This window comes from Macrotis lagotis, chromosome 4, assembly GCF_037893015.1.
Source record: "Macrotis lagotis isolate mMagLag1 chromosome 4, bilby.v1.9.chrom.fasta, whole genome shotgun sequence".
In the NCBI taxonomy this organism is placed as follows: Eukaryota; Metazoa; Chordata; class Mammalia; order Peramelemorphia; family Peramelidae; genus Macrotis; species Macrotis lagotis.
Genome location: NC_133661.1, coordinates 45,804,198 through 45,820,501, shown reverse-complemented (window position 1 = coordinate 45,820,501; position 16,304 = coordinate 45,804,198). Strand labels below are relative to the sequence as shown.

Sequence of the window (16,304 nt, the reverse complement as noted above, 5' to 3'; positions counted from 1 at the left end):
GGAAAAATCTGCTATTGTTAAATTTCTATTTGCATTAAATAAACTTATCAAAACACTCAAAACAGGACAAATGACAGTCCTTTATCGGTATCACTGGATCTGAAAGGGTTTAGCTGATTTATAATTCCATAATGCTAAGTTTAATCCTCAGAGTAAGGAGGACATAATGGCAAGTTGCAGGCTCTGTTTTGAGTTAAATTGAAAATAAATATTCTTAGAAGTTACAGTAGAGACTAACTTTCACTAATGCAGCAACACTTGGTAGTATTGGTTTAAAAAAAACAAAGCAAGTCAGATAATCCCTGACCTCTGAAAAACTCCAAAGGCTAAAAGTGCCAACCCTGATGCAGTCAAACAGAAGGGCCCACAGACAACTGGCCACTGAACAACAGTTCACATTAAAGAAAGACCTGCAGCCCAGTCTTAGGTCCATCCTACTGCATTGGCTTCACTACACCCAAGTTTCCCAAACCTAAATGTCAAAGTAGCCCCTTGAAGGTTGTGTCCAGACTGGGGAAAAATGGCCATTTAGTACCTTCACTTCCCCACAAAAAAAAAGTTGCATTTAAAGTTCAAGGCCAAACACCAATTTAACTTACATTAGAGTTTGAAGAATCTTAAAAATTTAATAATTAGTGACAATCTAATTGAGTCTTAAGATTTTATTTGCAAAACTCTGAGTGGGTGTGAGGAAAAGAAGAAAGGGGGGGAGTCAGTGGATGGTTGGTTGCTTTACAAATTACAGTGATGATCTGATTTAGGATAAATTTTTACCTTGAACATTTTCTTTAGTCACTGAGCTTCCTATACAAAAACCTTAAACTAGCCACTGGTTAAAAATCACTCACAGCAAGGGTCCTGATGCTGAGACATTTACTAGCCTGAATTTCCTAAGCAAGTCACTTAACCTCTGCTCTTAGCTTCCTTAACCTGTAACATGGGGCCCATAGTATCTTCCCTCCCAACATTGTTGTAAGGATGAAATAAGAGCTGTTAAATGCTTTGCCCTATAAATGCTATCTATTTCACGTTAATGATAAAAGACAAGGTCTAGGACAAATAAGTTCATTATCAGACAACAGTAATAAATATCAACACCACGCTTTCCGTGTCCAAAAGAAGCTGGTAAAAAAACACAGGCTGCATTTTTACCTCATGCTCCTCAATCTGGTTTGTATAAAAACCTCAGGCCATTCTAGAATTTCACCAAATGTTAGCTATTATGACTAACATTTTATTCCTAAGTATCTCAAGGGGGGGAGGGGGAAAGGAAGAGGAAAGGGGTTCAACTCAAATATGAACTTATACAGCAGCGTGGACATGGACTTGAGTCCTATTGATTCCAAGGGCCAGAATTCATTTTATTTCCTCTCTAAAAGTATCGTTGGACGGCAAAGCCACGTTTTGCTATGTTTCAGTGACCGTCTTCCGTGAGAGCAAAGGACTCGTCTCGATTTATCTGCCTCACTGAGTTTTTAACACACAGCAAGGCTGGGTGTTGGAAAATATGTCAAATTCCTTTAGTTCTGACCATCTGCGTAAGTCATTCAAAGGCTGTCAGAATCGCGGTAGGCACGGAAGCTCGAAGTCGCGTTTCCACGTGAAATCGGGCTTTTGCCCCCAAGCCCGGGGGGCGGAGAGGACGCGGTGGGGCCTCTGCGGCTTGGCGGGGTGGCCGCGCTAAGAGGAAAGTTTCCTCCAGGGGCGCCGGGCCCCACGCAAACGAAGCGCGACTCACAAAGTTGCCTTTCCGTAGGGCGTGGAGCCCACGCCGGGCCCCGGGGCCGAGGCCGGGCCGGAGGCCGCGGCGGGAACACGCGAGCACAGGCAGGCGCGGCGCGGCCTCCCCGTCCCGGGCCGCCGCCATGGCGGAAGCGCCGCCCCCGCGCCCCGCGCCCCCCCGCGCCCCTCACCTGGATGACCTCGTTGACCTCCCGGATGCACTCCACCATGTGCTGCAGGATCTGCTCGGCCGTCAGCACCTCGTAGCGGTAGTCCTCCTCCTGCTCGTGCCCGGGGCCGCCCCCGCCGCCGCCCCCGCCGCCGCCCCCGCCGGGCCCCAGGGCGCTGCCGCCGCCCCCGCCGCCCGTCTCCCCGCACAGCAGCCCGTCCCGCTCGCCCCCGACGCCCAGCCCGGGCTCCACCAGCTCCACCTCGCCCAGGTCCAGGTTGTCGTCGTCGGGCTCCTCGTCGTCGTCGTCCTCCTCCTCCTCGGCGCCGCTGTCCTCCTCGCTGCACTCCTCGTCCTCGTCGAACTCGTAGTTGTAGCCCTCGTCCGAGTCCATGGCGCGCGGGGGGCGGGCGGAAGGGCGGGCGGGCGGGCGGGCGGCGCGGCGGGGCGGGGGGGGGGGCGAGCCCGGGCCTGGCCGGCTCCGGCCCCGGCTCCGGCCCCGGCGGGCGCGGGCGGCGGCTCCTCCCCGGCCGGACGCGGGGGGAGGGGGGCCCGCTCGGCAGCGGCGGGCGGTGGTGGCCGGGGGGGGCGGCGGCGGCGGCGGCGGCGGCGAGGAGAGGGGGAGGGGAGGGGGGGCCCGCTCGCCTCGGTCAGACGCGGCTCCGCTCCGGCCTCCGAGCGAAAACAAGCCCCAGCGCCACCGCCACGGCCGCGGCTGCCGCTACTGAGCCAACAAAGGGGCGTGCGTCACCGCGCCGCCGCACGTCACGTCACGCCGGCCCGCCGCGCCGCGCCGCCCTGCGCGCCCCGCCCCGCCCCTTCCCGTCGGCCCCGGCGCCGCCTGCCGCCTGCCCCCCGGCCCGGGGGCGCGCCGCCGCGCCGCCCGCCGCGCGGCCCCTGCGCGGCTCCCGGGGAAACCCCGGCGCGCCCGCGGCCCCGCGCCTTCCTTCCGGCCCGACTCGGCGGCGCCCGGGCCCCGGAGGGCGCAGGCGCGCCAGGCGCCCGCGAGGCGCCGCCATGTTGGTTCGTGCGGGCCCGCCCCCGCCGCCTCGGGCCGCGGCCCGCGCTGCCCCGCCGCCCCCCGGCCCGGCCCGGAGCTGCCCCGCGGGGCCGCATGCCCGCCAGGGGCTTCCGAAGTGGGGATTTGGGGCGGCTAGGTGGCGCAGCGGATAAAGCGCCGGGCCTGGAGTCCGGAGGACCGGGGTTCCAATGCGGCCTCAGACACTTAAGAACGACCTAGGCCGAGCCACTGAACCCCATTGCCTTGCAAAAAAAAAAACCTTAAAAAAAAGTGGGGATTTGTGGATTCTGCCCGAAACCCAGGACCCCTCGGTCGGTCGACGTCATTAGCGCGGAAGGGGCGGGAGAGGGGCACCCCGACAGTCTCAGCCCCTTCCCGCAGACTCGGGGCGCTGCAAGTCCTGGGCTTTTGGTCACCCGGGCGAGTCCTCCCGCCCCCTCCCTGGATTTTAGTTTCCCCAACTAAGGCAGGAAAGCCCTGATTGATTTAGTATTTCCCCCCATGGCTCTGATTCAGGGGCGCGCTTAGTGGGGCCGTTTTAATAGTCCCGAGAGGCGCAAAGCCATGTGTTTCTCCGGTGTTTGTGTGATTCTTTCTACACCTCCGGGAAAGAACAAGAAAACTTTACCTGCTTAAAAGGATAAAAAAGTTCAGGATTCTTCTTTACTTTTCCTGGATATGGCTGAAATCAGCATTTAGATTGCATCAGTCCTGCATTACCTTCCGGTTAAAACATCTTAAAATCGTCCTTGGTGGAAGTCCAGCTGGTTTTGATATCATTGTTTACAACTATCCATCCATGAAAAAGGAAGTGTGAAGTAAGAGGAAATCATTTTTTTTTTTGCAAATGTGATTCCCATAATAGTTGGAAGCAATTCACTATCCTAGTGTCGAAGAAGACACCCAGGATCATTGTGTGATCTGCCTCCAGGCAAGTCTGAACTAGAGCCTGGGAGCTGAACTAATTCTCTGTGTGTGTATGTATTAGTAATATTATAGACTGATGCCAGACTGCAAATATCTGGCAAGCCTTCCTTGACAGTTGTTATTTCGATGCTCTGCAGCAAGTGAGCCTAGCACCATATGGCTGAAGAGATCTAAAGCAAACTCAGATTCACCAAATTTGCTGAACTATTTCCTTGGCTAGGAAACTGCTTGATCTTACAGTGTTTTACCAGAATGATATACTATTTTTTGCCTAGCCGTGTGACCTTGGGCAAATCACTTAACCCCATTGCCCCTTAAATAAATTACAGACAGAAAAATACACTTTTCCCACTATTGCATATTGCATTACAATATGTTGCACTTTGGCAATTGTATAAACTTTTCATAAATACAGTAATTTGGGGCCTTATATTCAAGGTTCAACTTGTTCGGTTTATATTTTTAAACTCCATCCAGATTCAGGTTGACTTGAGTTATCCAGGTAAACCAGATTCAGGTTGAGTTATTGAGTTATCCAGGTAAACCAGCTTAACAACTACTCTGGCCATAAACAGAGAGATGACCCACATATGTTATTGTGTTGGGGTTTTTTTTTTTGTCACTGGGATATCAAGGTGGTGCCTATTATCGCTAAGCTGTGGTAATTGTTGAATATATCAATCATGATGCATAAACAGGATGAGAAACCCATGCCAACAAACAGCGGATGCTTAGCGAGCTAAAGCACCAGTGTCATCTGAGAGACTAGGAAAAAGAGCAGTTAATTCAGCCTGAGTTTTGCTTCTGCCCTGTGCAGTCTTGGGAAAGTCTTTTGTCTCTTTTAAAACTTCCTATGATAACTTCACAAGAATTTCCTATTCCCCTTCTTAAACCATGATTTAAAACTAGTTAGGTTTTAAAGATTTAATCTGATATTTTTCCAGACTTAAGAACAGAGAAGCAAACCTTGACAGAGTGGTTAGACAAATAAGACTCAGTCAGGAACACTTGGGTTCAAATTCTACTCACCAGACAACTGGCTGTGCGTCCTTAAGCAGTTCTTCAACTCTTAGTGAGCTAGTACTCTTCTGTTTTAGGAGAAGGAGTGTCCTTACCAGTAGACATTGCTATGCCAATGAAATCACAAGTCCAGTAAAAAAGGCAGGGTGGGGGGTAACACCCAAAGAGTTCTGGTTTTTCCAAGGCCACAAATATAATCAGCCCTTACCTGCCGGAAGTTTACTATTCAAGTGTCAATGAGAAGTACTTCAGTTAAATAGAAAATAAAATGCCATAAACATTTTGCTAAGAGTAGAAAATAGAAATATCCTCCTGCAAATCTAGAGCACTGCAATAAAAACCCCAGTCTCCAGAACAGCTTTGAGAGAAATGACTTAGTATAATTTCATTTAAATATAATTTGGGCTTAATGCAATTTTTATAAGTATAATATGTAAAGATTATTTCAACCAATGTTTTGTAATATAACGAATACATTATTACTGGGGCTCTGCCATAAAGTATCAAAAAATTTTTGTAAGCATATTTGAATCTGAGGTTAGCCAGACCCAGGAACCTTTATTATTTGGGCCAATCAAAATGCTCTCTCAGTATGATTAGGATAACTAATATATCTGCCAATATGCTAATGGTTCTCATTTTGCCCAGTGTGACTTTTTACCAATCCAGTATTGACCAAATTCCCTTGATCTCCAGGTAGGCATTCTAGAATCCAGTGGGAAAGATTAAATATTCTTTTGGGGAGACAAATTCTGTTTTAAATTACAGTTTCCAGACTGTGAAAGAACTAATTTACGGTTTAATAGCCTAAAACTTTGCTTTTGAATTCAGAAACGCTACCTCTCTGTTGTTATTTTGTGGAGCCATCAGAATTGCAAAACCTTACAAAGGACCTCAGAGACCATCTAGTTCAGCATCTGTGTTTATGATATACTGGAAAAATGGTCACCCGGGCCTTTACTTGAAGGACCTACTTTTGGATAACTTTGTAAAGTTTTTCCTTATAGCTAACAGAGAAGTCTCTCTACCCTCTCGGATCAAGCAGAAAAAAAATTGTTTAAAGCAATTTTTCACCTGCTTGAGGACAGCTTTTATCTACCCTCATAAGTCTTCAGTGTTCCAGTCTTTATACTTAAATGGTAATCTTGAGACCTTTCACAATCCTGATCACAGTACCCTCTGGGTACTTCTCTGTTAACTTTTTTAAAATATAGCCCCCCCCCCCCCCCATGAACATAGTATTCCACACACATCAATGTGGTCTGATGGACAGAGGACAATGAGTATTACCCCTGCCTCCATCTCCCACTCTGTACAACATGCATCTCCTTTAACCATCCAAGATCATGTTAGCTTTTGTGTCTGCTAGAGGATATTAATATGCAACTTTTAGTCAATTAGAACTACCTCTTTGTAGTCAATAAACATTGATTAAACCTTATGTGCTAGGCACTGTTCTAAGCACTGAAAATTCAAAGAAAGGAAGAAAATTGTTCTTTCCCTCTAGGAGTTCATATTCTAATTAAAGGAGAAAATATCTAAATGTAAAGAAGTGTGTGGAGAGGGAGGAAAGAATCAGGTCTCTTGCAGAAGGTGGAATTTAAATCAAGACGGTAGAGGTGAGGAGAGCATTTCCCGTAGGGAGGACTACTGGTAAAAATAAAGGAGATTACATTGTGGGGAACCAGAAAAAGGTCACCATAGCCATATCTGTGAAGAGAAGACTGAAAAGTTAGTATGGGGTCAGATTGTAAAGGCTTTTAAACACCAAACAGATGACTTTATATGTTTAATTTTTAATTCAATTTTATTTTCAGTTCCAAATTCTCTACCTTTGTGCCTTCCCCCCCACCCACATCCATTGAGAAAGCAAGAAAAACAAAACTTTATTAGAAATGTGTATAGCCAAGCAGACACATTCCTTCATTGGCCATCCAAAGATATTTGGTCTTAGGGCACTACTAAAGTATATACTGACTTGGGAGGTGAGGGAGGGTCACATGTTTTAGATTAGAGATGGGGAACCTTTTTTCTGCCAAGGGCCCTTTGTATATAACATTCCTGCGTTATACAAAATTATCAACTTCAAAATTAGCCTGTTGTATTTAGTCAAATATTTAATTCACCCCTAAAAAGCTATTGAATTTTCAGTCTCACCTGCAGTTGTCATGGCAGCACTAAACCAAATGATTTCGAGGGTCTTATACAGCTTGTTAGACATTCCCCACCCCTGTTTTAGATAAATCACTTTAGACAGCTGAGGAGTAGAATGAACTGGAGTGGGGATTGGAATAGAGGGAGTTAGAAAACTTTCGATAGAATAAAAGATGAGACCTGAATGAAAATACTTATTTGTATGAGTGTAAGAGACTGTATATTTGTGGTATGTGCAAGTAAATGAAGAGTCAAGGATGATACAGTTTTGAGCAAAGGTGACTGACTAGAAAGATAACGGTGCCCTCAGAAAGAAGAAAGTTGAAGTGGAGAGGGGTTGGGGGTAGGGGTAGAGAATAAATTCTCTTTTCAACATCTTGAGTTTGAGGAGTATGCCTAGGCGACATACAGCTCAAGTTGTTCAGAGGGCAATTGGTGATAAACCACCATAGCTCATGAAAGTTCAGAGAATCTTTTGCTTAGTAATGTTAATTGAAAACCGAGGGAGCTGATAAGACCACCAAGAGAGATGGTATAGAAGGACAAGACCCCGTGGTACAATTAACATTGAATGCACATGATATAGCTAAAGATACAGTGATGGACACTTGAGAAGCAGCTGCCAAGGCAGATGAACCAACAAAGAATAGCATCATAGAGGAGACGAGGGTCAATAATGTTAACGACTGCAGAGCTTAAGAAGGACTGAGAGAAGGCCATGGTTTTGGCAATTAAAAGATTGATAATGTTTTAACAAAGTCTATCCAGGGCTGCTCCTTATTATGCTTGTGAATTGTTGAAATTCAGTGTAATATTATGACATCCCTATTAAGTTTCACGGTATTAGATCCAACATTGTAGTGTTTGCTCTAACATGGTATAAAAGTTTTTCCTTTAAACTTTTGATAAGTTTATTTGATAAGTATGCCTTAATTTGATAAGTATGCCTTCTACACCTTCATCCAATTCAAATAAAAATTCTGAATAGTAGGATGGGATACATAAGGTCCTCTCTCTGGTCTAGACATTAGTGATTGTTGCCCTTTGGTGTTAATTGTACAACTAGTATTGAGTCTGTCTGTATACAATCATTCCATTTATAGTTCTCTACCTTGTCCAAAATTATTCCATGAGTTTCTGTTGTCAAATGTTTTACATTATGACATCTCTATGACTCTATGGTCTACTAACCCTGTTTAAAAAATGTAAATGAGGAGCAGCTAGGTGGCTCAGTGGATAAAGCACTGGAGTCAGGAGTACCTGGGTTCAAATCCAGCCTCTGACACTTAATAATTACCTAGCTGTGTGGCCTTGGGCAAGCCACTTAACCCCATTTGCCTTGCAAAAACCTAAACAAACAAACAAACAAATAAATAAAATGTAAATGAAATCAGTCTAGAATGAGCAATTCTTGAAAAAGTCCTGTTGACTCAGTATCTGTGGTTTCCTTTTTCCATTTGTTCATTTACTATCACTTTAATAATACATTCTTGAATTTTTCCAGTAATTGAATTCAAGCTCATTGGATTATAGTTTGTTGACAAGACTTTTATCACCCCTCTGCTTCTATAGAGTGACCTCTCAGTCATCTTCACTGTGTCCCACCAATCACAGCTCCTAGAGCTTTCATTATCCATGAACTGTAATTTATGCCTATGACTTGAATTCATTAAGGATAGGTGAATTTTTGTTCCTTAGAGGCTCACTAATTAGTTATTAAACATTATGAGACAACTAGAGTTGTGTGATGGTTAGAGCACTAGAGTTGGAATTGGAAGGATCTGAGTTTAAATGCAGCATTAGGCTCGTGTTGGATAGCTCTGGACAAGTCACTTTACTTCCTGAAGTCATTGGTCCTCTTCTAGAACAGAGCCAAACTAAGAGTCTTTTTTGACGTCATACACCATACTCTAATGCCTATCTTGGTATCTTTGACTGACCTAGTGCCCAGAATCTACAGGTACTTTCAGGGTCAGTCTCCCTTACCTGGAATTCTCTCCCATCTTTTGTCATCTTCCTTCCTCCTTTAAGTCCCAGCTAAAATCAAGAAGCCTTTGCCAATCTCCTTTAACTCTAGTGCCTTCCCTTTCTTATCTCTGATTTATCTTGTAGAGATCTGTCTTGTTCTTATAGAAGACTACTTAGATTCTCTTTGACTGACTTGTCCACATCCCTAGTATATAGCAACAAGAAGTACTCAATGATAGTTAGATTGATTGCTAGATCCTTACTTATCCATGGGTTTAAACACAACAGCTTTTGTTCAATTCTTTCCAGTTCAAAAAAATATTCTCCTTGTCAAAGAAAACTATTTGACTATAGACATGTGATACTTGATATAGTTTTTTTTTCTCTTGCATTTTACAAGATTAAAAAGTAGGAAATTGAGATCCATCTTCTATGTACACATATGTCCACCAATATTTTAATATAGTTTATAGCAAGAGCATATAACTGCCCTTAAGTTAATAAGGACAGTTATGATTTTCTGCAATATCATTTGTTTCTGTGCCTCAAATTGGGATCTGAGCATTAACTTTTAAAAAAATATATATTTAAGGGAATGGGGTTAAGTGATTCACCCAAAATCACACAGCTAGGCAATTAAGTGTCTGAGGCCACATTTGAACTCAGGTCCTCCTGACTCCAAGGCCAGTGCTCTATCCACTGTGCCACCTAGCTACCTCCCTGTTAACTCTCTTTAAAAGAGTCTGTTCTGTTGGAGAAGCAGACACGCTGAGGTCATGATTCCCGAGATCACACAGTCTGTGCCTTGGAGTCTGACTATTGGCCCCTTAACTCCTCCCTGCACCTTGTTTCTTGCACTGAAGTTTGTGGCCTGTTTTGAATGTAGTACTTAGTATGGATTGTATCTTAAATGACAGAATAAGAACTAACTCAAAAGGCAAGAGTGTGCACCCATTGGTTTGCCTCATCAGATTGTATGACCCTCATCACGTGGAGTTCATAGGTGAGAAGATAAATGCAGACAGGCAACAAACAGGACCCACAGAAGCCAAGTTTTGTTAGTTGGGCTCCTCTGGAGACAAATCCCTGGTGTAAGAATTGTAATAAGAATGGACTCCTAAGCAATTGTAAACCCTTTGAAGTAAGTGATAGGAGTTGATTATCCAGCTAATAGATAAGAAAGCAAGGTTCAGGGGAGGCTACCTGGTAAGCACCCAAGGTCACAGTAAGTATCAGAGCAGCAGTGAGAACCCATTGTTTCAATCCAGGTCATTTAAGTCCACTTCACTGGTTTATTACATTTTTGTTAGAGGTAGAGTCCATTAATCAGTATACCTTTGCCTTCTCACCAGAGAAGCCAAGATCTCAGTATGATAATTTATGTTTTGAACCTGAATTCAAATGTAATCTCAGACACTAGCTATTTTACCTTTGACTTCTGTTTGCCTCAGTTTCCTCAGATGAAAATGAGAATATTTAACAGCACCTACCTCTCAAGGTTGTAGGGAGGATTAAATGAGATAATACTCATAAAGAACATAGCATGTGGCAGATTGTCCAATTACCTATTATAACTTTTGTATTCAGAGAGCCTTTCCTAGCACCTAACCTTTTACTACAGAATTTAAACCACAAGTGTAGCAATTTGAGCCTGCTCTTGGGAAAAGTGGAGAGTGGCCCTAGAGAAAAAATGAGAGCACGATAAAGCCTGAAAATGGATTCTTATTTGCTTGAATACATTGTTATTGCTAGGAGCTATATAAACATCCTTGCTCTGAGTCATTTTCATCTTTTGTGTTCCTCTGACAAAAGTTGCCTTTGCCTTACTAAAAGAAGCAACTTTGGTCCCCTCCATCTGAAGGCCCCATGTCACTAATTCTAAGTCATCCTAAATATAGGTGAAAACTAATGAGAACTTATAGTATGTTGGCAAAGGAGATTAGCAAAGAGAAATAGATTTGATTTATTATATAGGGAAAGTAAATATACCATAAGACAGAATTGGAATCTAAACATTTAAACAAGATGGAAATACAGGCCAAATATAATGATTTTGGGGGGAAGGGAGGCCAAAAGGGGGAATTGACTCGCCCAAGGTCACACAGTAAGTTTTTAGTTTGATCTCTGGTCCTTCAGGGTTGGTTCTCTATCTACTGTGTCACCTAGTTGTCCTAATAGATGAATTTGTATCAGGGATAAAGTAATGCACTTACTGACTACAACTTTACATGGTTCCCCATTGTTCACCATATAAAGTCCAAGATCTTTAATCTGAAATTCAGTTGCCCCTGGAATCCTGCCCTAAAGTTCTCTGGCTATACTGATACGTATACGTATGTGCCCTATGTTCTAGAGTAGAAGTGTCAAATGGGGCAACTCATATATCTTCACATTCCTGAGTGAAGCCTGATCTAGATTAGCATAATTGGAAAATATTTAACAAAAGAAAAATACAAAATATTTTAAAACTAAGACAATGTGTTCTCCTCTGATCCTTATGTATAGTTAAATGGCATACCATCCTCTCCTCCTCCCCTTTGAGTTTGACACCCCTCTTCAGAGATATTGTCAGGGTGTGGTGAAAACCACACCCTGAACAAAGCTTGGAACTTTTTTGATTCTACAGGGTGTCTCAAAACTCCCTAAACAGTTTTAAGCTAACAAAACCAACAAATAAATATTCCTCTAAAGGGCAAAATACTGGCTTAGGGAAATTGTTGAATAGATCCTGAATATTCATTTTAAGCTTATGCTGACCAAACTATCAAAGTTGTCTGGAATGTTACTTAGATTTCTTTAATCTTCCACTGTGGGATAATCCTGGAAGATCCTATCTTTTTTGAAAAAGCTCACCTCCCACTAGTTGGCTGGTGCCTGAATTCTAGTTGACTGATCTGTGAATCTTGAGCCCAGTACCTCTCACCCTATGAAGAAGCTGCTGATTCTGGAATTGTCCATTTCTCTGGATTTTTGTTCCATAGCCTGAGGCTGGAAAGGAAGAGAAAGGCAGAAGATGGCTAGGACTTTGGACTTGCCCAGACAAGCACATGCATCCTCTTGTATGATTTTATAGCTATCACTGCTGCTGCATGGAGGAAGAGAAAAGCATATTTCTCTTCTTCCCCCTCTTAACTGCAGAAGTTCAAGGGAAAAAAAGAAAAAAGTAGAAAATTTCCAAACAAGTGCTCAAGAGAAAGTTGGGGATACTGTTTCTCTATAGTCGAGTCCATTCTCTTGGTCAATCTTTGACCCAACTTCCCCACTCATGGTGTCTCACAGGAAATGATCAGGAATTACTATCTCCTAGAAGGGTACTTAACCCTTTCCCCATCTTCTTGTAGTCAAAAGAAACCTATTTCTTTGTAACAGTGCTTCATTCCTGGCCATGTCTTCAAGTGTGGTTTGGTTCACACATTGCTCCCCACTACTAAATCCAGACATCCCTTAGGCTGTCATCACTCCTTGCTCCATCCATCTGAATCTCACAAACTAAAATCTCATTGCTATTACTGCTGATCTCCATATCATCCTCCAGCTCTTTTCAAGGAACAGTTATCCATCTTCCTCCCTACCCTCATTCTTACCCTCTTAATTGAATAATTCAATATACATGTTGAGATACCCCAAATACTCCAGTTTTCCCTTTTATTGTCAACTATGATGATTCACATTCTACCCTTATCTCTGCTATGAACAGTGTGGTCACAATTTATACCCTAACATCCCTCCAAACCATACCACCTCCATGATTCTGAACTTTGAAACTCCCTTTTCTGATTATACTTGGTCCTTTATTCCACCTCCTAATTTCTCCTGAACCTATTCTACATCCTTGCCTTGGTCTCAGTTCTCTCCATCTCTTTGTTCAGTCCCCCAGCCTTGCTCTGGTTCTAGGAATGAACCTAAAATTAACCAATTACACCATATATTTTCTACACTAGTGACATCATCTCCTGTCCTGTTTCATTTAAATTTCTGCTCTGCCCATATTCAGTTTAGTAAACATTATCTACTATGGGCCAGACACTACTTTTTAGATATAAAAAGAGGTGAACAGTCCTTGCCCTCCAGGAGCTTGCAGTACAATTATATACAAAGCAAGCTGTATACAGGATAAATAGAAAATAATTAAAAGAGGGAAAAGACAAAATGAAGAGGGATTAGGGAAAGCTTCCTGTAGAGGGTGAGGTTTTAGTCTGAACTTAAAGGAAGCCAGGGAGGTCAGTAGTTAGGATGTGAGGGGATAGAGCAATCCAGGCGTGGGGGACAGCCAGAGAAAATATTTGGGGTCAAGAAATGGAGTATCTTGAACTGTCAAGAGGCCACTGTCACCAGATTGAAGAATACGTAAGGAACTAAGGTGTAAGGAACCTGGAAAGACAGAAGGGGGCTAGGTTAGGATGGGCTTTGAATGCCAAACAGCATTTTGTATTTGGTCCTGGAAGCAATAAGAACGCAGTACAATTTATTGTGTTTAGGGAAATGACATCATTGGATTTGAGATTTGGAAAAATCACTTTAGCGATTTAGTGTTTATACTTTCTAAAGAAGTTCATGACATGCACATGAATTAGATCTGAATGAGGTATACTGGGTAAAATACCAGCCTCACTTTCTCCTCCAGAGTCATCTGGGTCCAGTGACCCAGGACAGGACGATTGGAGATGGCTCTGGATGTGAGGCAGTCTGGGTTAAGTGATTTGCCCAAGGTCATACAGCTAGTAAGAGTCAACTGACTGAGGTCAGATTTGAACTCGGGTCCTCCTGACTCCAGGGCTGGTGCCCAATCCACTATGTCATCTCGCTGCCCAGAGATTGTGGTGGGGAGAGTTGAGGCAAGCAGACTCACTCAAGCTGACTATCCTAAAGACCTCTACTAGAATGGTGGCAATGTCAGAGATGAAGAGGTGGGGCATATTCAAGAGATGCTGGAAAGAGGACATTGATAGGTCCTGGCAACAACTTGGATATGAGAGTGAGATAGAGAGAGATAGTGAGGAATCCAGAATAATTCCTATGTGACAAGCCAGGGGACTGGGAGGATGGTGTCATTCTCTACAGTAGAAGGGGAAGGAGGAAGGTTTGGGAAAAAGGTAATGAGATCTGTGTTGGATATAATGTGTTTAAGATGTCTACTGGACATCCAGTTCAAGGTGTCTAAAAGGCAGCTGGAGGTGAGAAGATCATCTGGGCTAGGAACAAATAATAACTGTGAGAGCTGATGAGATCATCAAGTAAAGTATTATAGAGAAGCCCAGGATGGAAACCTGGGGAACCCATTAATGGGTATGATCCAGGAGAGGATTCAGCAAAGAAGACAAAGAGTGGGGTAGATAGGAGGAAGGAAAACCAGGGGAGGAAGGGTATCCTGAAAGCCTAAAGAGAAGAAAGTAGCAAGAAGAGAGGGATCCATAGTGTCAGCTTCAGACAGGTCAAGGAGAATGCTGTGGGAAAGATCCACCACTGAGGCTTAGCTGGGCATGACTACTACTATAATAAGAAGGCTAGGAATTCAAGGGAGGAAGTCAGCATAGAGTTGAATTGTTTCTATAAGAACTCAAGATGAGGAGAGAGGAGCTAGTATAAGGGAAATGGCCCTGGAGAGGATTTGAGGGGGGTCAAGGGAATGAAGGTTACAGGGAGGATCAAGAGTAGTGTTTGTTTAAGGAAACGCAGAGGGAGAGGTAAACAGCTAATAGATTACTTGAGAATTCTTGAACATGGAGGGTAGTTCATTAGTGGGTAATAAGATCAAGGGTATGATCCTCTTTCTGTGAGGCTGAAATGGTGTGAAGTAGCTCATGGGAAGAGAATAGGTTAAGGAATTAAGTGACTAGGTATTTAAAGGAGAATAAGAATTTTGAAGTTCCTTGAAATGAGGATAGGAGTTGAGAGAAAAATTGTAAGCCCTGAGAAAGGGGAGTGACTTGGATTCTATAGACAATACCAGGATTTGGTTGGGTAGTCGATGTGAATATCATGAATCTCAAAACAGTAGAGGTACCTGAGTGATGGAAAGAGGAGAATTTTCACTCCACCCCGTTCCTGAAAGGTGCTGAAGAAAGTCGAATAATTTTATCAATGGGGTCTTTACAAATTAATGTTCTCTAATGCTACCTGGTTCCCTTCTACCACACAAATAGGCCTGTTGTACTCTGATTATCCTACTTCCCAAAGATGATATTCCAAACCTCTGATTTTTGTTTTTTTATAAAGCAGTGGGGTTAAGTGACTTGCCCAAGGTCACACAGCTAGGTAATTATTAAATGTCTGAGGCCAAATTTGAACTCAGGTCCTCCTGACTCCAGGGCCGGTGCTCTATCCACTGCGCCACCTAGCTGCCCCCCAAACCTCTTTTAAGCTGTCAAACATTTCTACACGCTTTGGCCTCTCTACTTATTTATTGAAGAAAAAAATCAATGTATTTGTTTTGAGACACCTCTTTCCCATACCTCAAAATTTATTATGTCTATACCTGTCCTCTTCTTTTTTTTTGTAGTCCCATGCTCTTGGTCCTGTTAACTACTTAGAACCTAGGTCCTATCTCCTGTCTCTATTTCTTTTTTTTAGGTTTTTGAAAGGCAAATAGGGCTAAGTGGCTTGCCCAAGGCCACACAGCTAGGTAATTATTAAGTGTCTGAGATCAGATTTGAACCCAGGTCCTCCTGACTCCAGGGCGGGTGCTTTATCCACTGAGCCACCTAGCTGCCCTCCTGTCTCTATTGAGAGAAGAATTTGCCTTGTTGGTCATTCTCTCTTCCTCATCATTGATTTTCCCTCATCTGTTGACTCCTTTACTACTGCCTACAATCATCAGATCGTTCCCTGGTTCTTCAAAATCCAGTTGAACTTGCCATTATTTCTTTAAAGCTCTCATACTACATATCGCTCCTCTTTTCAACCACCAAAGTCACAAAAAGAGTTGTTCTGTTCCTAGCTTCCTTACTTCAACAGCTCCTTACAATCTGTCTTTTGCCCTTGCCACTATTGAAATTTCTTCATTCGAAATTTCCAATATGACGTCTAAATGGGATGGCTTCTTCTTGGTCCTCATCCTCTATCATTTTACAACAATATTAGTAGCCATATCCTCTTAGGCACAAAGTACTTTGCTTCAATGATTTTGGTTTTCTTCCTGACAAGTCTCTTTGCTGGATCCTCAGTTTAGTGGGGATGTCTCCCATGTATAGCCTGAACTCAATTAATTTTTCTCTGTATATACTCTTTGATTTCATCTGTTCCCATAGAGTTAATTATAATCTCTATGCATATGTCCCCCAATTCATATATCTAACCCTAATAATGTCTCCTGAAGTGTAGACC

General features: G+C 43.5%; 1 protein-coding gene across 1 annotated transcript in view; it reads right to left on the bottom strand.

Annotated features, from left to right (window-relative positions):
- The window catches only part of ARIH1 (ariadne RBR E3 ubiquitin protein ligase 1), an 81,710-nt gene extending 79,391 nt beyond the window's left edge, over positions 1–2,319 (bottom strand). The window contains exon 1 of the mRNA XM_074232660.1: positions 1,914–2,319. Within this exon, the coding sequence (XP_074088761.1) occupies positions 1,914–2,285 (372 nt within the window). The 5' untranslated portion in view covers positions 2,286–2,319. The remainder of the gene's footprint in view (positions 1–1,913) is intronic.
- Positions 2,320–16,304: the final 13,985 nt, after the last annotated feature.